At 42.5% G+C, this 26,117-nt stretch overlaps 1 protein-coding gene across 1 annotated transcript; it reads right to left on the bottom strand.

The window, feature by feature from the left end:
* Positions 1 to 7,218: 7,218 nt before the first annotated feature.
* On the bottom strand, positions 7,219 to 24,175 carry GPR132 (G protein-coupled receptor 132). Its single transcript, XM_081314482.1, has 2 exons — positions 24,145 to 24,175; positions 7,219 to 10,930 (listed from the first exon to the last, which is right to left on the bottom strand). The coding sequence occupies exon 2, from the start codon at positions 10,900 to 10,902 to the stop codon at positions 9,958 to 9,960; it is 945 nt and encodes a 314-aa protein (XP_081170608.1). The 5' UTR covers positions 10,903 to 10,930; positions 24,145 to 24,175; the 3' UTR covers positions 7,219 to 9,957.
* Between the last annotated feature and the right edge of the window lie 1,942 nt (positions 24,176 to 26,117).

Genomic DNA, 26,117 nt, shown 5'->3' with positions numbered 1-26,117 from the left:
ACTTATTCCCATGCAAAGGGAATAAAAGTAAAGGTAAAGGTTTCCCCTGTCCAATCATATCTGACTCTAGGGGACGTTGCTCATCTCCGTTTCTTAGCCAAGGAGCCAGTGTTGTCTGAAGACACTTCTGTGGTTATGTGGCCAGAGTGACTATACACCGAGGCGCATGGAATGCCGTTACCTTTCCACCATGTTTTTGAACTGCTTGGTGGGCAGGATATTCCAGTGTATTTAACTGTGCTTATATAATCCAAGCTTGTGCAATCTAGTTTAAAGCTCAACATTTCTTTCCAGACAAAAATCAGGGTTGTAGTTTCATAGAGTTTTTTAGGATGAGAGCTATGATAGTCTACGGTGGCTAAAAATCAGGAATCTGGTAGTGCCTTTTCTCACCATCACATTTTATTGAAAGGCATAAGCCTTGGTGAATTTCACAGGAGCACAGAACATCAACAGGTGAGATGTTTGACAAACGGTTATCCAGATATTTCTGGTGCTGCCCCATTCCCCCTTTTTCTTTCTCACTTGCTTTCTGGGGTTTGGGCTGTTGCAATTCTCTTCCACTCTCCCCTTTGGGCACAGCTTTTGCTAAAAGTATTGGGTGTTCCTTAGGCAAAGCCAGCCAGCCAGCCTCTTTCTCCAGATTAGGAAGAAGTGGGGTGAAGGTCCTGGAAGGGAAAGAAATTCCGTTTTGCTCCAGGGAAACAGGGAGGGGAAGAAAATGAAGCCAGCAGCAGCAGTAACTCTGGGCCTGCAGCTTTCTGCAGAACTAAATTCTTCAGGAAAGGAGCAGAAGGGGGAAAGACCAGAGAAGGCAGCTTGGAAACTCAAAACAGAAGACGAAGAAAGGGGAATTAGTGTAGGAACAAAACAAGCAGGCCCTGAGTAGAGGAGGGAGGGAGAAAAACCAGAACAAAGACCCAGCTTTTTGGGGGGGGGGGGAAGGCTCATGAGCTTAGAAAACTGGAAATTATTTTTCGAACCAATTGTGGCTGCTGAGGTTAGTAGAGGCATTATTCTTCACCACCCCCAGTGAAAACAAACAGGTTCAAAGCAAATGAGACTAAGCACAATGATTTGGTCCAGATGCTAGGCAGAACAAAAATAATCCAATATAATAGCTAGTTAAAGAGGTTGCTGTGAAAGGACCAAGCCATGAAACTGGATGCAAATTACATGAAAAAGTTAAGACTACGTATATGAAAACACTTTTGCATTCTTAATGAAAAGGATAGAAGATTAGGAAGGCAGATATGGGCTCCTTCAGCAAGTGGATTATAGTGTTTTCCTTCAACCTGTCACTGACAGACGAATATGCTGGCATAGATTGTGACGTGCTGCATTTGGGCTGATGCTACATCCAAAGTACTTCTGAATAATTTTCATTTTTGCACAGCCATCAGAGATTTTCTGGTAATAAAAGGGATGTGGTTTGCCACTACCTTCTTCTATGATATTCCCCCCCCCCCCCCGATTTTTAGTCTAGGTTACCACATACTATTTCCTGGTCCTATTATACATTTTGACTGTTTAATTTTTTTATATATAATTAAAACTTTTAAATAAGATAAAAGCTAACACAAGCTAGTATAAAGCAAAGAAGAAAAAAGAAAAAGAAATCAAAGCAAAAGCAAAAAGTGAAAGAAAAGCAAAAAGTAAAGAAAAATAGAAAAGAAAGAAAAAAGATATAAAGATATGGCTTCACAGCAGATATAAGTATTAATATATTTTAACATCTCTCTGGCTAAGGTTGCTCTTTTTCATATAATCTATCTGGTCTAATCATTACAACAACCTTGTTTAACTTCAAAATCAAGCAAAGTCAGTTGAGTTCTTCCACCTGCACCCTCCTGCTACAAAGAATACAAGACAGGATTTTCCCCATATTATTTGTGACTCACGACCACCACTTTGTTAGCTAGGCTGGAAAACATGAGACCATGAATTCTGGTTCCACCTTAGCCATGAAAGATGGCTTGGGTGACTTCAGGCCAGTCGCTCTATCTCTCAGGCCAACTCAACTCACAGGGTTGCTGTTGTTGTGAAAAAATAGGAAAAAGAAGGGAGTATTAGATACATTTGCTGCCTTGGGTTATTTATGAAAAATAAAGGTGGGATAAAAATAAATAAAATGTATGAGTGATCTATATTCCTTTACATCTCCTAAACATTGTCTCAGGAGGTTTCCCCAGCTGAGTGTGTTTTGTACTGAGGTAACTTTCTCATGCTTACTGTCATCATGCTTCATCAAATCAACATATTATTTTGTCCAATTAATCAAATAGCTAATTAAAACAGCAGGACCTTCTCTGCTGTTGCTCCTGCCCTCTGGAACATCTTGCCCCCTGATGTGAGGTTGCTCCAACCCTCCTACCTTTTCATAAGGGCCTAAAGACATGGCTTTGCCAGTCAGCTTGGGGTCCCAGTGGGGGAACAGCGCAATGGAGGTCGTTGATTGAGTAATAATAGATCCCAATGTAAGAAGACAGCAACCCCCCCCCTCCCAGAGAAAGAAATATTTTGGAGACTATTAAAAAGGCAAAATATTATATTTCCCCATAGGATCTTAAAGGCAGAAAATCAGGCCCATTTTTTCTTAATAGAGGCCAGCTCTGTAGAAATGCAGATTTGATAATCCCATTCAGAAAGACTGAGGCCCCATTCATGAACAAATGCTACCTGCACAAACCCATTCAAGACAGGATCTTTCAAAATCCCTCGGAGCACGATTTGATAGCTAACAACATTAGAGTGATAGGATGAGAACCAGCAACCCCTCACCCCAAAATCCAGCATAGGACATAGCCATCAGCCACAACCTCAGGGAAGGAGGACTTGACCTTTACGACATAATAGGATTAATCCACCATTATCAGAATACCAGAAGGGCACACTGAACCTCAGGTCAAAGTTCATTCCACAGGAACAGCAACAACTCCAAACACAAAAGCCCAAGAAGGTATAAAAACCCACCATTCTCAGCTCCATGTGGTCAGCCACCCCAGAAACATGCTGCTATCACTGAAGTTTCTGGCAACTCAATAAACAAGAACCTTCTTTCCTAAAACAGTCTCCATTTTGTTTATTCCTAGCTTGGACTGGACCTCAATGAAGAATTTTCTTTTAATACCACCTCTTCCACCACTCTGCTGCCATCCTCCCCCATGTGTCCTTGGTTTTAATGTTTGTTTTTAACTTCTTATGTTTTAGCTTGGTGTAACTGTCAATTGCCCAAAGTTACCCTATTGTAAGATGGGCAGCAGTAAATTTTATGTATAAATAAAATAAATAAAAAATAAAATGTTTTTTGGGGGGTTTGATGTAGCTATTGTTATGGTGATCTTCAAATTAGTTTTAATCTAACTATGGATGTTTATATTTTTGTTTTATATTGTTTATATTGCTCCCAATATATTCTGGTGGGATAGAAATAGGATTAAATAGAAAGAGAGAGAAAAAATAGAAAGGGGCATGCTGATTTTCTTTGCTCAAAATGATAGTTAGTGAAATAAGATAGCTTTGGGTGCCATCTGGTGACGATATCTATGCATTGCAGATGAAATTATTGTAAAAAAGAGAGATCTATTTTCCCTTTTAGCACATGAACCAATATTATTATAGTTCAGAATTAGCACCTAGGCAGCTGGAATAATATTTTGAGGAACTGTGGTTTCAGTGAACATTCAGTGAACAATCTACCAACAAAGTGATTAATAGTAAAGGAAATTTTCTGTGTGAAAAAAAAAGCATCATTGCCATTTATACCTTGGCTACTAGAAATTCATGAATTAATTCCAAAGCCGAGTTTTATATAATTGCTATGTGGTACAGTATTAGAGAAGAAAGAGTTGGGTTCAAATGCCATGATACTTTCTGAGTGAAACTGGACCAGTGACTATTCTAGCTGAATTTGTAGATGTCATTCTGCAATCTTAGAAACAAGGGTAGGATTAGAGTGTAATTACTGTAAATGATTTGGGGTTTCAGTTCTGAGTCACCAGAGATGCTATTAGATTGAAGGAAGGCAGATCTGGCATTTTGCATGATTCTTTCTGCAACTCTCAATGCCTCTAAAACAGATTTTGCAGGAGCACAGGAAACTATATAATGAAGGAAACTTGGAAAAAAGACATCTTTACTTTTTTTTCATGGTGAATGAACAGAATATATGAAAATAGAATCCAGGATCAAACATTCCCAACTTGACACTCCTTTGCATATGTTGGGAAGTTGTGGTCTGGGTAAGATGTTGTATTAAGGAGGGCTGATGTATACATTCGTGACTGTCCCAAATATGCTTTTTCAAGAGGCAACTGGACTTCCTTGTTTTTCTTTGAAGACGTTTTGCTTCTCATCCAAGAAGCTTCTTCAGAGCTGAAGAAGCTTCTTGGATGAGAAGTGAAACATCTTAAAAGAAAAACAAGAAAGTCCAGTTGTCTCTTGAAAAAGTACCTTTGGGACAACCATGACCCTGCTGACTGAGAATCTCTAGGGATACATTTGTGATATTTTTCATAAGTTGAGCACTGTGGCTTGAGGTAGATAAGGAAGATGGTAATAGAGAATGTAGTTAATTTCAATGAATTCAGGTCTCCAGGATCAGTTGGATTACACCTCAATGTATCCAAAGAGCCTTGGTGGAGCAGTGGGCTAATGCCTCCTTAAGTAACACCAGCTGCCTGCAATTAGTGCAGGTTCGAGTCCCACCAGGCTCAAGGTTGACTCAGCCTTCCATCCTTCCGAGGTAGGTAAAATGAGGACCCAGATTGTTGGGGGCAATAAGATGACTTTGTAATAATTCCGCTTGGGGGGGTGGGTGGGTTGAAAGCCCTAATAAGCAGGCATATACATAGAATGAAGGCTATTGCTAAGCACATTGATTTGTGCTTCTTAGATTGTAAGCCGCCCTGAGTCTTCGGAGAAGGGCGGGATATAAATGGGATTTTAAAAAAAAGAACTAGTAGAAGTGAACATAGGCTCACTCTTAATAATTTTTATGCACACTTGAAGAGACATGCTACAAATAACAGGGGCCAGATTATGCCAGATTAATTTCTTGGAAAAGAGTTAAACTCATTTGGAATTTTGAGGAAGCATTGGAGACATAGTACCGTGTTTCCCCAAAAACAAGACCCCGTCTTACTTTATTTTGGGCTGTGAAGTAAGCACTAGGTTTTACTTTCAGGAAGGGCTTACTTTTTGCCAGTACCGGTACCAGTAGGCCACAAGTGCATGGGGGTAGGGCGGGACCTGTAGATGGGGTGGAGAAGCAATGTGGCGGCAAGAGCGTGGTGGTGGACCAGGTACAGTACCGGTGCGGCCGTGGTGGGGGGGTAGCAGAAAGGGCACTGAGCCTGGAGTGGGGCGAGTCAGCCCAGATCTGGAGTGCTGCCCTGCCAGGGCCCTTTGCCAGCGGTCCCCAATGGAACTGCACTGGCCATGCCTCCGCCTTTGGGCTGCTTAAGTGCCAGCCTGCATGCCTACTTGGTGCTGCAGGGGCCAGGCTAAGGGCTGAACCTGGCACTCTTTGGGCCCTGACGGGCACTGCTGCTCTCATGCTGGCTGGGCACTTTTGGCCTCTACCAGCTACTCCTGGCGGATTGCCTTCCACCTGGCTGGCTTGCTTTCTGCCGCCACCATGAGGTAAGGAGGTGAAGCAGGTGGCAGGGGGGTGGAGTTGCTTCATTCCACCTGCCAGACACCTGCCGAAGCCACGCAGAATAAGGTCGGCTTGCCCACACCCACCCAGATACCCTCGCCTCCCCCAAGCATTTTTTTAGTAACCTGCTTTTCATCTGCATTACGTTTCTCCATTCGCTTCTCAGCCTTCACCATGTGTTTGTGGGACAAAAAAAAAGTTCAATCAGACTTTCTAACTTCTCGCACTCTGGATCTGGGCCAACTCGCCCTGTGCCAGGCAGGAGCAGCCCAGCAGGGCAGCCCAGAGCAGTGCAGCCAGGAGGGCAAATAGCCCTGCGAGGCAGAAGAGCATAGGCAGCCACTTGGCTGCCACACGGCACCCGACACAGCCGAGAAATGTCCCAGCAGCAGTAGGGCCAGCAGGCAGAGTGGACAGAGGCCGGGGCTCATTGAGGGTTTGGTTCATTGCGGCTGTAGGCAAGCAGACAGTGGGATGGAGAGGGCGGGGGCAGCAGTGGCTGGTTCCACCGGCAGCCGCTGGTGAAGGCCCTGGCAGGACGGCAGTGGAGGGTTGCTCTGGCTGTCGCACGGAAGATCTGGGTCGACTCGCCCTGTCCCACGCTAGGGCTTACTTTCTGGTAGGACTTATATTAGGCCCACCCCCCAAAAAAATCAGCTGGAGCTTACTTTTGGAGTAGGGTTTACTTTCAGGGAAACACGGTATACTGCGATATCAAGAAACCATTGTCAGAATGTCTCATTCTAGTCCTCTTAATTAAATGGTAAAATAGGGACTAGATGAGACCACTGCTAGATGGATTCACCGCTGGTGAATGACCACATGGAAGGCTGCTTGTTAATGTTTCCACTTCAGCTTGAGGGAAAGAATTGACTAGACTACTACAGCTTCTGGCCATATGCCATTGACGTGGATGAAGAGTTGAAGGACCACTTATTAGTCTTGCAGATGATATAAAACTGGGAGGAGCAGCTAATATTTTGGATATAGTCTTGAGCACCAAGCTGACATAGATAAGGTAGAATGTAATAGAGTGAAACATAATATTGTACATCTGAATAAGAAAAGTGTAAATCATATATAATATGCATCTTGGGAGTAGTATCTATGAAAAGGATCTAGATCTCATGGGCCATCAGTAAACATGAACTAGATGTGTCATACAGCTGTTAAACAAGCAAGTGCTATCTTAGAGTGCATTAACTGGGAATAGAGACCAGACTGTGGAAATTACAGTAATTGTTCCACTCTTCTCTGCCCTAGATGGACCTCATATTGATTATTGAATCCATTTTGGGGCACCATAGTTCAAAATGGGCAGTGAAAAATTGGAGTAAATTCAGGACAGACTTATCATAATGATGAAAGTTCTGGCAATCAAGATCTATTAAGAATGATTCAATAGCAATAGCATTTAATAATAATAATAAATAATAATAATAATAATAATAATAATAATAATAATAATAATAATAATAATAATAATAACAATAATAATAATAATAATAATAATAATTTTATTTGTATACCACCCTTCTCCCGAAGGACTCAGGGCGGTGAACAGGGCAATACATGTTAAAAAACAAGAATACAAAAATTAAAAGAGATTAAACAAGATGCCCAAAAACTATAACAATAAGTTAAAATACATTAAACAGCAATAAAACCCAAACCCATCACCCATGAGGCCAGGCCGGCTTGTTCGAACAAGTAGGTCTTTAGATCGCACCGGAAGGAGCGAAGGTCAGGCGCCATCCGGAGCTCAACCGGAAGATGGTTCCATAAATCCGGCGCGCCCACAGAGAACGCCCTCCCCCTGGGGGCCACCAGTCGACATTCTTTGACCAGTGGCACCCTGAGGAGGCCCTCTCTGTGGGAGCGCACTGGGCGGAGGGAAGTTGATGCCGGCCGCAGGTGCTTCCTAAGGTATTCCGGACCCATGCCATGTAGGGCTTTGTAGGTCATTACCAGCACCTTGAATCTCACCCGGAAGACAACTGGGAGCCAATGCAGCTCGCGGAGCAGGGGTGTAACATGGGAGTATCGGGAAACTCCCAACACAACTCTCGCGGCTGCATTCTGTACCAGTTGGAGCCTCCGAGTGATCCTCAAGGACAGCCCCATGTAAAGAGCGTTGCAGTAGTCTAAACGAGAGGTCACGAGCGCATGAGTGACCGTGCGCAAGGCATCCCGGTCTAGATAGGGCCGCAACTGGCGCACCAGGCGAACCTAGGCGAAGCCCCCCCCCTAGTCACAGTTACTATATGGTCTTCTAAAGAAAGCTGTGAATCTAGGAGGACTCCCAAGTTGCGAGCCCTATCTACGGGGGGTAATAACTCACCCCCCATAGAAAGAGATGGAATATTCTGGATATCCCGAGATGCCGGTACGCACAGCCACTCAGTCTTGTCAGGGTTGAGTCAAAGCCTGTTCCTCCCCATCCAGACCCGAACCGCCTCCAGGCAACGGGACATCACGTCGAGGGCATCACTAGGGTGGTTTGGGGTCGAAATGAAAAGCTGGGTAGCATCAGCATACTGATGATACCCAACTCCAAAACCACGAATGATCTCACCCAGCGGTTTCATGTAGATGTTGAACTGGAGAGGAGGCTTACATACTGCCCCATAGTGCTTTACAGCATTCTCTGGGTGGTTTACAATGTAAACATTACAGTAGTTGTATATTGTCTCCAATAATCTGGGTCCTCATTTTACCAATCTCAGAAGGATGGAAAGCTGAGTCAAACTTGAGCCTCATCAGGATTTAATTCCAGGCTGTGAGCAGAGTTTGCCTACCGTATTTCATTTTAATCACTGTGCCAAGGCAATGTTCTGAAAATGTCTAAACCTACAGAAAAGATGTCTAAGAGGAAATAGGTTAGCAGTCTTGAATTATGTGAACAGTATAGAAGTAGATCTATTCATTATTGCATCTGGGGGTTGCCAAGGATAAGCAATGCTGGTTTAGCCAAAGCCTTTTGCAGGAAGCACAAGAGAGTTTGGCGTTGATCTAAGCTCCAGCCAGCCAGCCAGCCTTGGCTCCTTCTAGATATTTTATTTTTATTTATTTTTATTTTATTTATTAGTTAAGATTGAGTATTTATCATTATATATTATTTAGTTTGAATTGTATATAGGTTTTGTAAAAAAAATTCTTTTTAATATTGTAAACCACTCAGAGTTGCCCTGCAATAAGATGGGTGGCCAATAAAATTAATACAAAATAAATAAATTGCCTTGGAAGGTAGGATCAGAGCCAGTGGATTAAAACTATAAGGGACCATTTATCCAGGTTAGAATCAGGAGGAACTTCCTGATTGTGCTGTCAGCACATGGAACAAACTGCCACATTAAATGATGAGTTCTTGTTAATTAGGAGATCTTCAAATGGAGGCCGGATGATCAATGATGTTCTAGTACAGACATGTTGAACTCGTGACATCACGTGATGTCGTGCAACGTATCGGGACGGTTTTGCCATTGCCGGCAATGAGATGGACGCGGCTTCTATGTGATGCGTCTGGCCCGTGGGCTGGCAGTTTGACACCCCTGATCTAGTAGAATCTGCACTGAGCAAGGAGTTGAACTAGAATGATTTCAGGCCTCTTCCAACATAGAGTGGAATTCCCTTGTATATTTCAGAAGTCAGAAACTCAACTTTTGATACAAATATATGTTTTCTTTGAACATATACAATATGTGCTATCAGTGGCCATATAACCTAATAGATATCTGGACTGCATAAATTCAACAGTAACAGTGAGGGGATACAATAAAGACTTGGGTAATTTATTCAAGAATAATTTATCTTAGTCAAAGATATCCTGACCATTAGGGCAACAGTTTTCTTTTTTAAAAAAAAATCCAACATCCTAGGGCCTAGAAGTTATCCCAGAGAGGTAGCATTTCTTATTCACTTATGGCTTGTGCCTTTTTTCATGTTAGCCCTTTCCCCATTAGCAAAGAATTAATAAATGATCCAAAACTATATTAGCAGCTTCTCCGTGATGCCATATGATCCTTCATCAATGCATCATTATGTCTTGAGGATTGCATAGACCCAGTTGCATATCACAATATTGTAACTTTATTGTGAAGGCCCATTGACCAAATTCAATGTATGAAGATCAGAATTCTCTGAAACAGATGGTGACTACTGGAGATAGGGAATGTTTCAGTGCATTTGCAAATGTTATCCACTTTCCATTCAGGTCTTTTAAAGAACCCACATAAACTTTCAATAGTGAAGGGCAGTAATATTGTCTTCTTTATTTCCCAATGTGTGTGTTTCTGATGTCACTGGGAATCATCCGGCCAATGAATACCACACACCTTACATGCGCGGTATATCTCCCGCCTGACATTTTCACCAGCCAGCACATAGATAAATGGATCCGCGATGCTGTTGGCAGTGGAAAAGCACAGAAAGATCACAGAAGTAGTATATATATTTTTCTCAAATGTGCATATCTCATCTGGATAGCGAAAGAAGAAAATAGCTCTCACAAGGAGCACAAAATGGTAGGGAGCAAAGCACAGTACAAATACAGAAATGATAGCAATTGCCACATTTCTCACTTTAGCTTTCTGGTCTGGATTGAGGCTGAAGCTGGTCTTAATACTTTGAAAAATTCTGTAGTTTGTGAAAAGAAGGAGCCCCAAAGGAATGAGAAATCCCAAGAAGAACCGGCTGATATTGTAGTAGGCCAAATTGTTATCGAGAGGAGTTTCAAAGCAAGTTGCTATGTTTTCTTCCTGGATATTTTTGCTGAAAAACACAGGGCAATAGATGGCAGCAATGATGCCAAAGAAAGCGACTGTGACCATAGTAGCAGTCCTTTGGGACCTGAAGCATTTCCCTCTGCTTTCCAGTGCACGTACCACAGCCTTGTAGTGATCGATAGAAATGCAGCACAGGAGAAGAATGCTGATATAAATGTTGCAGAAAAAGATATATCCAGTCACCAGGCATGACAGTGTCCCCATTTTCCAACGGTGGCCATTTTTCACATAGAGGATCCAGAGGGGAAGGGTGCTCAGGTACATAATGTTGCACAGGGACAGGCCAAACAAGTAAATGGCTGTGATATTTTTTCTCCAAATTTGTACGAGCGTCACAAAAGCAGTTAGGCAGTTGGCTGGTAGGCCTATGGCAAAAATGAAGCTGTATACTACAATCAGAAACTCACGGCTTTCTTCGAATGGCAGGTCTGTGGAATTGCATCTCCTGCTGATACCCATGCTTCCTTCATTTGGAGCCCCTCTTAATCTAAAAGCAAAATAGGTTTGGTTAGGCAATCTACTTTCAAGTTCATTTCTAAAAGCCACTATTTCTGTACAAGCACAGGTGTTTGTGATGGCATGCAACAGCTTTTTAAATTTAGGCTGATTTGTCAACTATGACTTTAGTTATGTGAAAACAGCTTAGCTTCATTCATCCAGGAAATCTTTTGTATAGATCTCTGCAATGCATTGTGGATGTCACATGAAAGCCAAGTTGATGCAACTTATAGAAACTTGGGTACTGACTGGGATTGAGCATTATGACTATATTAAATTAAAATTGCATCATCTTCACAGGCCTATAATTCACTTCTGGACTCAGTTCAAGGTGCTGGCAATAACCTTAAAAACCTTTGGCCATGATACCAAAAGAAACTTTACTTCCTATGTATGCTGGTTATTGAGTCCTGGCATATGGTTACTTGAGAGCAGGAGTTCTCAATAATAGTTCCCCGGATAAAGAATTCACTTCCCAGAGAAATCCCTAGAGCAGGGGTCTTCAAACTTGGCCCTTTTATGACTTGTGGACTTCAACTCCCAGAATTCCTCAGCTAGTGTGCCTGGCTGAGGAATTCTGGGAGTTGAAGTCCACAAGTCATAAAAGGGCCAAGTTGAAGACCCCTGATCTAGAGTATTCTGTTATTCTAGGAAAAGGGGTATCAAACTGCTGGCCCTTGGGCTGGATGCATCATGCTGATGCACCTACCCCATTGCCGGCAATGGAAAAAAAGTCGCAATATGTCGTGACATGTCACGAGACATTGCGAGCCTGACACCCCTGTTCTAGGAAGTGAGGCAGGATAATGGTATATGATGTTTACTAAGAGTTGCTCTTCCTCTGCTGACTAGAAACCTGAAGTTCTAGTCCTGTTTTAGGCATGAAAGGTAACTGGGTGACTTTGGGCCAGTCACTCTCAGCCCAACAGGGTTGTTGTTATTGTGGGGAAAAAGAGGAAGAAGAAGGAGTATTATGTAAGTTCACGACCTTGAGTTACTTATAAAGTAATAAAGATGGGATAAAAATCTAATAGATAAATCATTGGAAAGTATCAGTGTTCGTTAGTCATCTTTCCTTCCAGAAGGAAGCCTGATTCATGTGGAATTGTCACTGGGGTTGATTGCAGGATTTGTGTGTTGTGTGTGTCTAAAAACTTCAGTTGAAGTTCCTGTCATGTATCAATATCATTATTATCATTACTATCTTTTATAGGAAATATGTTATTACTCTAGAGCAGGTTTCTCAACCCTGGCCACTTTAAGATGGGTGGATTCAACTGCCAGAATTCTCCAGTCAAGTCTACTCTTCTTAAAGTTACCAAGCCCTTTAGGAACTTCAGGGGTTGCAAATTTTGAGGTGAGCGTACCCTTTCTTCTAACTCAGGACTGTAAGCTGAGAACTAAATGGCTAGATTAAAGTATCTCCTCTGCTCCTTGAGCCTTAACATATACTGCCCCAATCGCCCATCCCCCTTCTCCCTCAGTCAGGAGGAGAGAAAGTGATGCTGGCTTTAACACTTTAATGATGTGAAACAAATCAAAGAAAGCAATTGGAAATTCCCTTGGGTTTCTTTCTCCTCCCACGAGCCAGCACTGTTGTTCTGTAGCAGCTCAAGTAGAAGATGGAGCTTGCTTACTACTGACAGTTAATTCACCCTGAGCTCCTCTGTGCCTGCAACCTGACAGCTGGGCTAATTTTTGGTACAGGCCTAACACACTTTCAGAAAAGGATTAGACCTGTGTCCAAACATACGCCGGCTGACAGGTTGCCAGTGCAGAGCATTTCCACGCCAGCCATTTGTTAGATGGGCAACTTGATAAGCCACTAAACCCAATGTTCCAAGCACCTGCTCATCTTGTTTCAACCTGCAAAACTAATTTAGAAGACGTTATTGGTATCTCTTTTCTTGTTATAGAACTCAGATGGGTTTTTTGGGGGAAGGGGGGAGCTCAAGTCAAAATGGCCATGGAGCACATAGGCTGTAAGGAAATGTTTCTCCTCTGGCCTAAAATAGTCAATGGGCAGATTTCAAAATGGCTCCCATCAGCAACTACATCAATGAACAAAAATGAAATTTTCAGCACTTGTGTTTCTTTGGGGTGAGGATAAAAAGAGAAAAGGGATAAGCCAAGCTTTGCATATGTGTAGGATATTTATTTTAAACTTTGGACGTGGAGATGAGTAATGGTTTTTAAAGCCCTACATGGCATGGGTCCGGAGTACCTTAGGGATCACCTGCTGCCGGCATCAACTTCCCTCCGCCCTGTGCGCTCCCACAGAGAGGGCCTCCTCAGGGTGCCACCAGTCAGAGAATGTCGCCTGGTGGCCCCCAGGGGGAGGTCCTTCTCTGTGGGCGCGCTGGAATTGTGGAACCGCTTGCTGGTTGAGCTCCGGATGGCGCCCGACCTTCGCTCCTTCCGACGCGATCTGAAGACCTACTTGTTCGAACAAGCCGGCCTGGCCTGATGGGTGATGGGTTTGGGTTTTATTGCTGTTTAATGTATTTTAACTTATTGTTATAGTTTTTGGGCATCTTGTTTAATCTCTTTTAATTTTTGTATTCTTGTTTTTTAACATGTATTGCCCTGTTCACCGCCCTGAGTCCTTCGGGAGAAGGGCGGTATACAAATAAAATTATTATTATTATTATTATTATTATTATTATTATTATTATTATTATTATTATTATTATTATTATTATTATTATTATTATTATTATTATTATTATTATTATTAAATGCTATTGCTATTGAATCATTCTTAATAGATCTTGATTGCCAGAACTTTCATCATTATGATAAGTCTGTCCTGAATTTACTCCAATTTTTCACTGCCCATTTTGAACTATGGTGCCCCAAAATGGATTCAATAATCAATATGAGGTCCATCTAGGGCAGAGAAGAGTGGAACAATTACTGTAATTTCCACAGTCTGGTCTCTATTCCCAGTTAATGCACTCTAAGATAGCACTTGCTTGTTTAACAGCTGTATGACACATCTAGTTCATGTTTACTGATGGCCCATGAGGAGATCTAGATCCTTTTCATAGATACTACTCCCAAGATGCATATTATATATGATTTACACTTTTCTTATTCAGATGTACAATATTATGTTTCACTCTATTACATTCTACCTTATCTATGTCAGCTTGGTGCTCAAGACTATATCCAAAATATTAGCTGCTCCTCCCAGTTTTATATCATCTGCAAGACTAATAAGTGGTCCTTCAACTCTTCATCCACGTCAATGGCATATGGCCAGAAGCTGTAGTAGTCTAGTCAATTCTTTCCCTCAAGCTGAAGTGGAAACATTAACAAGCAGCCTTTCATGTGGTCATTCACCAGCGGTGAATCCATCTAGCAGTGGTCTCATCTAGTCCCTATTTTACCATTTAATTAAGAGGACTAGAATGAGACATTCTGACAATGGTTTCTTGATATCGCAGTATACCGTGTTTCCCTGAAAGTAAACCCTACTCCAAAAGTAAGCTCCAGCTGATTTTTTTGGGGGGTGGGCCTAATATAAGTCCTACCAGAAAGTAAGCCCTAGCGTGGGACAGGGCGAGTCGACCCAGATCTTCCGTGCGACAGCCAGAGCAACCCTCCACTGCCGTCCTGCCAGGGCCTTCACCAGCGGCTGCCGGTGGAACCAGCCACTGCTGCCCCCGCCCTCTCCATCCCACTGTCTTATTATTATTATTATTATTATTATTATTATTATTATTTGAAAACAATGAAACTGCATCTCTTTGGAATGGAGCTGGAGAACGTAAGTAATGTACTGGTTACACATCCTGCCATGGAGCCTAGATCAAGACTTGGAGATCATTTCTCAACAATCATGCCCTCAGAAAGAACATTGCATGAGGTGTGTGGAATGGCTGAAATCAGAACTCAGGCATCAAAAGGTCAGGGCTCCTGAATTACAGCTGTTTGCAGTGCACTACAATCTGCCAAATAAGCAAAGGTTCCTTATGAGACCAATCAGTGCATAACGTAAACAGCATGGAGGTACTTTCCCTGGAGGTAGAAAAAAATGAAAGCCTCTGACTAAAATTAATTCCAGCTAGATCTCTTGTAGCAACTTCAATAAGGAATCCTCCTGATGTCTTAAAGAGTCATAGTAATTTGGACCTAATTTTTCATAGACTGGTCCAGGTGTTGGGAACCTGTAACCCTCCAGAAGTTGATGAATCTCAACTACCATGGCCAGTGGGGAAGGATACTGGAAACTACAATTCAGCAGTAATTGGAAAACTACGTGAACATTAAATAGAGGCCACTTTGCCAATGCACTAAGTTTCAATGAAGATAATATACAGCTTAATGCATATGTTAGAGCAGGCTCCCTAATACAGAAAAAATCTTGTGGCCACAGGGATTACCTCAATCTGATGTTCTCCAAATATGCTGCATGTACAGATTCTGGGAGCTGAAGGACATCAGGTTGAAGAAAGTTTCATTCTCTTTGCTTTGAGCTGATATTGCTATATTTTTACAACAGTGTGAAAGGAAATATGAAAGGCAAAAGGAAGTGAAAGGGGTGGAGATTACAAAGGGTTGTTGAGGCCTCTTGCAAAACTAGCAGAGAAGTTGATGAAGCAAAAGCTGTTGCAAAACACGAGCCCCCCCAATTTTCTCAATTTGAGAAAGGCAGTTTTCAAACCATATAGCTTAGCTTGGCACCCTCCTGGTGAATTAGATTGCAGTGCCCATAAATCTGACTAAGTTCAGTGAGGGTATCATAGTCTAAATAGATTAGAAGAATCCTATTGTATTGCAGCCAATATGAAACATCGTATTATTGTGTGGAGTAATAAAATGTAATATATCTTAAAACTAGCTCAATTTTATTTGTTTGTTTGTTTGTATCCCATCTTTATTATTTTTACAAATAAGTTGGCAAACATAACCAACACCTTCCTTGTCCTATTTTCTCCACAATAACAACCCTGTCAAGTCATTGGGCTGAGATACTGCCTGGCTCAAGATCACCTAGCTTGCTTTCATAGATTGTTGTTGTTGTTAGCTGCGAAGTCGTGTCCGACCCATCGCGACCCTATGGACAACATTCCTCCAGGCCTTCCTGTCTTCTACCATCTTCTGGAGTCCATTTAAGCTCACGCCTACTGCTTCAGTGACTCCATCCAGCCACCTCATTCTCTGTCGTCCCCTTCTTCTATTGCCCTCGATCTTTCCCAGCATTAGGCTCTTCTCCAGTGAGTCCTTCCTTCTCATTAGGTGGCCAAAGTATTTGAGTTTTAGCTTCAGGATCTGGCCTTCTAAAGAGCAGTCAGGATTGATCTCCTCTAGGACTGACCGGTTTGATCGCCTTGCAGTCCAAGGGACTCGCAGGAGTCTTCTCCAGCACCATAGTTCAAAGGCCTCAATTCTTTGGCGCTCAGCCTTTCTTATGGTCCAACTTTCACTGCCATACATTGCAACTGGGAAGACCATAGCCTTGACTATACGCACTTTTGTTGACAGGGTGATGTCTCTGCTTTTTAGTGTGCTGTCTAGATTTGCCATGGCTTTCCTCCCCAGGAGCAAGCGTCTTTTAATTTCTTGGCTACAGTCCCCATCTGCAGTGATCTTGGAGCCCAGGAAAACAAAATCTGTCACTACCTCCATTTCTTCCCCATCTATTTGCCAAGAATTGAGAGGGCCAGATGCCATGATCTTGGTTTTCTTAATGTTAAGTTTCAACCCAAGTTTTGCACTCTCCTTCTTCACCCGCAACAAGAGGCTCTTTAGTTCTTCTTCACTTTCTGCCATTAGAGTGGTATCATCTGCGTATCTTAGGTTGTTGATGTTTCTTCCGGCAATCTTAATTCCAACTTTTGATTCATCTAGCCCTGCCTTTCTCATGATGTGCTCTGCATATAAGTTAAATAGGCAGGGCGACAGTATACAGCCTTGCCGGACTCCTTTCCCAATTTTGAACCAATCAGTGGTTCCGTGTCCAGTTCTCACTGTTGCTTCTTGACCCGCATATAGGTTTCTCAAGAGACAAATAAGATGGTCTGGTACTCCCATCTCTTTAAGAACTTGCCACAGTTTGTTATGATCCACACAATCAAAGGCTTTAGCATAGTCAATGAAGCAGAAGTAGATGTTTTTCTGGAACTCCCTAGCTTTCTCCATGATCCAGCGTATGTTGGCAATTTGATCTCTAGTTCCTCTGCCTCTTCGAAATCCTGCCTGTACTTCTGGTAGTTCTCGATCCACATACTGCTGAAGTCTAGCTTGTAGGATTTTAAGCATGACTTTACTAGCATGAGAAATGAGTGCAATGGTGCGATAGTTTGAACATTCTTTGGCACTGCCTTTCTTTGGAATTGGAATGTAAACTGATCTTTTCCAATCCTGTGGCCACTGTTGAGTTTTCCAAATTTGCTGGCAAATTGAGTGTAGCACTTTTACTGCACTGTCTTTTAAGATTTTGAATAGCTCAGCTGGAATACTGTCACCTCCACTAGCTTTGTTGTTGCTCAGCTTTTCTAAGGCCCACTTCACCTCACATTCTAGGATGTCTGGCTCGAGGTCAGTGACCACCTTATTGTGATTATCTGGGACGTTAAGCTCATTCTTGTATAGTTCTTCTGTGTAATTTTGCCACCTCTTCTTAATCTCTTCTGCCTCTGTTAGGTCCCTGCCATTTTGGTCCTTTATCATGCCCATTTTTGCATTAAACGTTCCCTTCATCTCTCCAATTTTCTTGAAAAGATCTCTGGTCCTCCCTATTCTATTGTTTTCTTCTATTTCTTTGCACTGTTCATTTAAGAAGGCATTCTTATCTCTTCTAGCTATTCTCTGGAATTCTGCATTCAATTGGGCATATCTATGTTTTTCTCCCTTGCCTTTCGCTTCCCTCCTTTCCTCAGCTATTTGCAAAGCTTCCTCAGACAGCCATTTTGCTTTCTTGCATTTCTTTTTCTTTGGGATGGTTTTGGTTGCTACCTGTTGTACAATGTCACGAACCTCTGTCCATAGTTCTTCAGGCACTCTGTCTATCAGATCTAATTCCTTAAATCTATTTGTCACCTCTACTGTATATTCAACAGGGATATGATTTAATTCATACCTGAGTGGCCTAGTGCCTTTCCCTACTTTCTTCAGTTTAAGCCTAAACTTTGCAAGGAGAAGCTCATGGTCTGAGCCACAGTCAGCTCCTGGTCTTGTTTTTACCGACTGTATAGAGCTTCTCCATCTTTGGCTGCAGAGCATATAGTCAATCTGATTTCTGTGTTGACCGTCTGGTGATGTCCATGTGTAGAGCCGTCTCTTGGGTTGTTGGAAAAGAGTGTTTGCTATGATCATCGTATTCTCTTGACAAAATTCTATCAGCCTGTGCCCTGCTTCATTTTGTACTCCAAGGCCAAACTTGCCTGTTATTCCAGTTATCTTTTGGCTTCCTACTTTAGCATTCCAATCCCCCATGATGATAAGGACATCATTTTTGGGTGTTACTTCTATAAGGTGCTGTAGGGCTTCATAGAACCGGTCAATTTCATCCTCTTCAGCACTGGTGGTTGGGGCATAGACTTGGACTACTGTGATATTGAATGGTTTGCCTTGGATTCGAACTGAGATCATTCTGTCATTTTGAGGATTGTATCCCAGTATTGATTTTCCTACTCTTTTATTGACTATGAAGGCTACTCCATTTCTTCTGAGGGATTCTTGCCCGCAGTAGTATACCTGATGGTCATCTGAATTAAATTCACCCATTCCTGTCCATTTTAGTTCGCTGATACCTAAGATGTCGATGTTCAGTCTTGTCATCTCTTGTTTGACCACGTCCAGCTTTCCTTGATTCATGGATCTTACATTCCAGGTTCCTATGGAGAAAAAATCTTTACAGCATCGCTTTCATAGATAAGGAGGGACTAACTCAGTCTCCCACTTTCTAAGCTGATACCTTAACCATTAGGCAAAACTGGCCAGTTGATTTATTTATTTGTCATATTTATATAGCTGCTCATTGCGGAAACAAGTGACTCTGGCTGTTGTATAACTAAACTAAAAAAACAGTGAATGTTTTTGAAACGATAAATATTACTTAAAAAGCTCTAAAATTTTAAAAAGTATAAAGCTAAAAGAGAAAAATAAATATTGGATGAAGACTAGGTATTAAAAACAGTGGAGCACTCTCAATATTTTACCAAGTCAAAAGGGATGAAGCTTTCCAGAGAGAAATCTCCACAGCAGAAAAGGCCTACTTGGATCTTCCAAGTGTGGTTCTCTAGTTGATGTGACCCGCAGCATGCCCTCTCTGCTGTTTCTCATGGGACACATAGATGTAATTTGGGAGAGGCAGTCCAGTGGTGGGATTCAACCATTTCACACCACTTTGGCAGAACCGGTAGCTAAATTTTTGTTGCCCAGGCCCAGAATGGACTTCGAGAAGCAGCATCCACACCGAGAACCAGTTGTTCACATATTTGAATCCCACCACTGAGGCAGTCCCTCAACTAACTTGATCCCATGCCACGTAGGACTTTTTAAGGTAAAAACCAAAACCTTGAATTGGCAACTGGGACCAATACACATAGTTACTCGTGCTGCTGCATTCTTTGGCAGCTGAAACTTCTGGATATGTTTCAAGGGCAGCCCCATGAGGAGTGCATTACAGTAGTCCAACTGGGAGATGACTAGGGCATGAGTGATCCTGAATAAATCCCCTTGATCTAGGAATGGGGGCAAGTGGTACACAACATGAATTTGAGCAAAGGCCCTTCTAGCTATGATTGCCACTGTCTTTGAGCAGAACATGTAAGTCTAGGAAGACATTCCCCCCCCCCCGATTGTACACAGGGCCTGTCTAGGGCAGTGCAAAACCATCAACCATCAAAGATGTGATTGTTTTAGAGCTGGCAAGCTCCCAAACCCAAAATCACTCAATCTTGCCAATGTTCGGTTGAACCCTGTTGTTCCCTATCCAGATCCTTGTAGCCTTCAGGCACTGGGATAAGATGTCCATAGCATTCCTTAATTTGCCAGGGTGAGAGATATATAATTGGGTATCATCATGATACCACATGACACCTCATCCCATGGCAATGGAAGAGCTTACCCAGAGGTCTCATAAAGATGTTGAATAGGAGTGGAGCACAGACCTTTGTGGCATCCCATACATTGGAGGGTGGGATCTCTTCTCTTCAATCACCACCAACTGGAATTGACCCCAGACAAAGGATGCAGCCAGTATAATACTGTGCCTCCCTTCCCCAATCCCCAGAGTCAATTTAGAAGAATACCCAGAACTTTATCCTGACTGAAAGGAATCCAGATAATCTGCTCCATCTCAGGTCCTCTGAAGTTGTTTTATGACTATCTTAGAAAAGGAAAGTTAGATACTGGACAAACATTGTCCACCATAGTAAGGTCCAGTGATGGTTTCTTGAGGAGGGGCTGAACCAAGTTCTTCTTAAGATATAAACAATCAACCCCATCACCCAAAGAAGACTTTAGTATTGCTAACACTCATTCACAACACATCCTGTTGGCCTTCTTAACAAACCAGCAGGGGATGGAGTAAATGATCAAGTGGCTGCACTCACAGACCTAAGGGCCCTAATCATCTCATCAGGCCCAACGGATTCAAAATCTTCCTAGATAAATGAGCAAAACTTCTCCTCAGATATCTCTTGGGACTTGCAACAAAACCAGTGTCCAACTGTGAGTAAATCTGAGCAAATTCTTGAAACATAAGAGAAATGCCCATTTGTGAATCAAATTATTTACCTCTCATAGTGATCCTCTTGCTTTAAGTGGGCTATTAATGTTGGTATATAAAATAAGTTGCTTTATCTAAAATATACAGGATTGTTTAAAAATGCAAAATTAATCAGGAAAACAGTGGAGTCAATTTTTTGTGGCTATCACAGGAATTATCCAAGTAATATATTCCATGCTTGAATTTGACCAAGGATGATATGTACAGTATATTCTGTGTAGGCCTATTTTCTAGCCATCTTTAAAATAAAACTGACATATGTGATTACATTTGGCATATTCTCATTTATTCCAATCATTGCATCTCAAAATTAATCCTGTAGAGAACTAGAAGGTGCAGAACAGGACAAATGAAATTACTGACTTTTTTGAACATTTGATAACATGTATCTCATGGGCCTTACTTACAGATTGTTGGTGAAGTGTGACTTAGAATCTGAACAAATCAAACACTGCTAGCTAAGTAGGTGCAGAATTTGAATGTAATAAGAGATACAATGGATAATTTCAATGGAAGAAAAATATTAAATTCACTCTGAACATTATACTTAAATAAAATTGGTGTGTGATATTTTATCTTTGATATATTGCTCCAGTTCTGATTGCTAAAATAGAGAATTCATTTTCAAAAAATTGCTGGCAATATGAGCAGGTCAGATTATTTTTATATATTTGATGGCAATTTCTATCTTCTGTCTGTCTGTCTGTCTGTCTATCTATCTATCTATCTATCTATCTATCTATCTATCTATCTATCTATCTATCTATCTATCTATCTATCTATCATCTATCTATCTATCTCTATCCATCGTCTATCATATTTAGAAAACACCTTTGTCCCTCATAGATCAACTCTGGGCAACGCCTAAAGTTCAACAGTTCTGGGAAAATGTTCTAGAATGAAACAAAAGTTGAATTCCCATTTCAATATATGATACTACTGAACTTTACCAACCATACATCCCCTCTGTGTATACTGAATTAGCTTTTTGTATTGTAACTGCTGCAAAGATATGCTTCTTCCTGGAAAGGTTGTCTGATCCTTTCAACAAAAGAATGGTTATCGAAATCTTGAGAGATTTTTCAAGGACTAAAAACTTCATACATTAAAAATAAAAATTATTAGCAAATTGAATAAAAAGTGTATAAAAAGGTGATAACATTTGGGGCTATTCATTGAGTAAGAAAGACAATGAACACTTTTTTCTTCCTTGCATGATACCAAAATGTTGCAATAAACATGAGGGAGTAGAAAATTGTAACTTCTTTCTCATTATCTGCAGAAGGACATTGTTACAGAAGGAATTCACTACCCAAAGAATGGGCAGTCATGTTCTTTTAAAACTGTATAGAGTAAGTTGAGTTCATAGATCAGACTATTAATGTCTCAGTCTTGGTGGCTCCTAATAGCTGGGTTGTCCATCTGCTTAAAAAAAACCCTGACATTTCTCCATACATATGTGGTTCTTTCCGTTCTCTTAACACATAAAAAACTCAGAACATTTTAGTCAGTTGTCTTGTCTAGAGTTAGTCATTAGTGGAATTTGCAAGAGGAAGAAGCTGAAAGAGTCCTTTTGGGTCATTTAGAAATTGGAGATGTATCATCCATAGCACAAATAAGTAGGCACATTTTTAATATTTTCTGCAAAAAGTACCTGGTAGATACAACTGATATCATAACTCCCAGTTCTGCAAAAGTAAGAATGTTTGAATCAAGAGAATGAGGGCAGAAAATCTAGTGTGGAATTATGTGAGAAACGATTATGAGCTCAAATCTAATATTACCAAAGATAATTTGTGTGGAAAAAAATGTGCTCAAATAAATTCCAGACTGGAGGTTACTCATCTTTGAAACAAGTCCAAGGAATTACTACCTCATGGGAAGACCACTGTATCCAGAAATTAATGAATTTAAGTATACAACCTAGCAGATCAGTGGCGTAGCATGGGGGGTGCAGGGGGGGCCGGCTGCACCGGGCGCAACATCTGGGGGGGGCGCTCGCACTCGGGAGGGATGGAAGACGCGCCGAAGCGCCCTTCGCGCGGCTGGAGTCCCGCGGGGGGGATCCGGGGCTGAGGCGCACTCGGGGAAGCAGCAACTCACAACCAGCTACTCTTAGGGGACGGAGGCACAAAGCCGGCCAGACAGGGCTCGGAGCCATCCCAGACCACAGCTGCACTTCCACCTTTCCCAGGGCGGCCCCCGCAGACGGAGCGCAGTGCAGGGCACCAGCATGCCCCACTGCCAGAGAAGCGCCTGCCGGTGCAGCCCCGACTCCCTCACCCCGCGGCAGGTGGCGGCGGCGTAGCGGGGCTTGCGAAAAGCGGGGCGGTCGGCGGCGGCTGCTCCCGGCGCCGGGCAAGGGCAAGCAGGGCAAGGTCGCTCCTGCTCAAAAGCCAGAGTTCAGCGGCTGGCGAGGCGCTCACGCGGGGCTCTCCCGGGGCTGGCGGGCCGAACGGGGACCGGCCTCCCCTCTCTGCGCTAGAGCGGCCCCCGCGGTGGCGACCCGGCGCACGTGGCTGAGGGGGCGGCGGTGGCGGGAGGGGGGTCAGAGGAGCGAGCCGAGCTCTCCCGGGGCAGCAGGTGCGGGCTGGTGCGGCTCCAGGCTCAGCCGCAGCTCCGGCCAAGGGCTGCCAAGCTCACGGGGCGTCGTGCCGGCCCCCTCCCTCGCTCCCCGCCCCTGGATGCGCCCCCGGAGGAAGCCCCGGCCAGCCGCGGTGCATGCCTGAGCGAGACGGGCAGCTGCGCTGGCGGGTCCCGCTCTCTTCCAGGCATCAGAGGTAAGAAAGGGACGGCGGTGCCCCCAGCCGCCCCCCCGCCGGCTCCGAAGCGGAGGCTCCGCTGCGCCGCCCGCCTCCTGGCACGGCCTCGGGTCCCGGCGCTTCTGCCACACGTGAGGGAGGGGATGCCGGACCTTCCCCCTTTTCCCGGGGGAGGCGTGGGTGGGGGGTGCGGCGGACGCCCAGGATGCGGGGCTCCCTGCGGCAGACTCGAGTGCTAAAATCCACGGGTTAGGGGGTGCAAATTACTTGCCTTGCCCCGGGTGCTGACAACCCACGCTACGCCACTGTAGCAGATACAATTAAAAACACAAAACAAAAGGGGCATATGGCATTTTGTAAAACCAGCTAAAAAACCCACTGTGAAGTATGACTTCTTAAAGACAAATAGCATTGTTGAATTCTTAGCAAAATTAGTAGATAAGATTAGTAGAAATGAGAATGGGAATGTCAGAAACATTACAGCCAGTGATACTTTTTGTAATGTATTTCCAATAGAGAGATAGTAATGTGATTTAATTTTTCATTAATGTATTAAATGCATGCAGCTACCAATGTCAAAATACGCAACTAACAATATTAAAAACAAACCCAAGACAACACATTTTAAAACCACAAAAATAGCAGCCAGGAATGAACCAACACATCACAACAATTAATATAATCATAAAACAGGCTTACATTTGTAATCTACTTCAGTGTTCCATCAAAGCTTCAGAAATAAAAGTTTTTTTTTCTGCAAAAGAGAAGCAACACTTTACCTTGATAGCATGCTGCCAATGTCATATTAAGTCTTCTGAATTTACCACATGTGTAGAAATACTTCAAGATGATAACCACAAGGGACTTTTTTCAGTAACTTCTCCAATCAGCCACCAGTCTTGGCACTGCTGCTTTGCCTGTTTCTCCTTCTACCTCTCATTTGGGTTAGAAAATTAGAATAATGTGAAATATAGATAAATGGGAAGATACTGGAGGGGAAATGATTCATTAAAGTTGATGCAACTTTTAAAGCAGACGTGCTTTTTTAAAAGGCTCATGTGGGAATTCGAAAAAAAAGAGGGTTGAATACCAGAGAAGTGCTATGCGTACACGTAGCCTAAGGGTTTTCTTCCAATTCCAAATAATGATTGATCTTGTGGTCTGAAGGTATTATCTGGTCAGGTAATGAAAGGTCTGCAAGCAAATAACCAAACTCAGAGAGCACCTAAGACTCCACAATTCAACCCTGAGTTACAAATATTCTTTTCTCTTAATATTTAACCTAAATAGATATATTTGCAGGTAATCCTCAATTTATAACAGTTTATTTAGTGACTGTTCAAAGTTACAACAACACTGAAAAAAGTGACTTATGCCCATTTTTCACACTTAACGACATCACAGCATCCCCATGGTTACATGGCAATTGACTCGTATTTATAATGGTTGCAGTGTCCTGAGTGGGGGTGTGGGGTGTCAGACAAAACAGACTCGGGAAACTACAGACCAATCAGCCTAATATCAATACCTGGGAAGATAATGGAAAAGATAATAAAAAACAGATCTCCGAACATCTAAACACAAATAAAGTTATAACCAAAAGCCAGCACAGGTTTGTTAAAAACAGATCACGCCAAACCAATCTTATTTCATTCTTTGACAAAGTGACTAAATTAGTAGACCAGTGAAATGCTGTGGACACAGTATACTTAGACTTCAACAAGGCATTCAACAAAGTAAACCACAACCTACTTCTTGGTAAGCTAGAAAAATGTGTGATTTAATGAAGAGAAGGGTGAGGGGTGACATGATAGCAGTGTTCCAATATCTCGGGGGCTGCCACAAAGCAGAGGGAGCCAAGCTATTCTGCAAAGCACCTGAAAGCAGGACAAGAAGCAATGGATGGAAACTAGTCAAGGAGAGAAGCAACCTAGAACTAAGGAGAAACTTCCTGACAGTTAGAACAATTAACCAGTGGAACAACCTGCCTCCAGAAGTGGTGAATGCTCCAACACTGGAAGTTTTTAAGAAGAGACTGGACAGCCATTTGTCTGAAATGGTATAGGGTTTCCTGCCTGAGCAGGGGGTTGGACTAGATGACCTCCAAGGTCCCTTCCAACTTATTATTATTTTAACTGTTAGAAATAAAGTGATAGCATCACCACCAGATGCATTTCTAACTGGTTGACAAACTATACTCAACAAGTCATCCTTAATGGTACTCCATCTACATGGAGGGAAGTAAGCAGTGGGGTACCACAAGGTTCTGTCTTAGGCCTAGTAATCTTCAATATCTTCATAAATGACTTAGATGAGGGAATAGAAGGGGAACTCATCAAATTTGCAGATGACACTAAGCTGGCAGGAATAGCCAACACCCCAGAAGACAAGCTCAGAATCCAAAAAGATCTTGACAGACTTGAACAATGGGCTCTATCCAACAACATGAAATGTAATGTGAACGAAAACAAAGTTTTACACTTAGGCAGGAAAAACCAAAGGTACAAGTACAGATTAGGTGAAATCTGGCTCAAAAACAGTAACTGTGAGAGGGACCTTAGAGTCTTAGTGGATGATCACTTGTGGCCGCAGCCAAAAAATCTAATACAGTCCTTGGTTGTATAAACAGAGGCATAGAATCAAAATCATGTGAAGTATTAGTACCACTTTAT

The sequence above is a fragment of the Vipera berus genome (assembly GCF_964194415.1).
Source record: "Vipera berus genome assembly, chromosome: 1".
Lineage (NCBI taxonomy): Eukaryota > Metazoa > Chordata > Lepidosauria > Squamata > Viperidae > Vipera > Vipera berus.
Note: the sequence above shows the minus strand (reverse complement) of the source record. Positions and strands in the feature narration are given on the sequence as shown.

Coding starts and splice junctions, on each gene's coding strand:
- GPR132 (XM_081314482.1), bottom strand. CDS start 10,902: ATGGGTATCAGCAGGAGATGCAATTCCACAGACCTGCCATTCGAAGAA.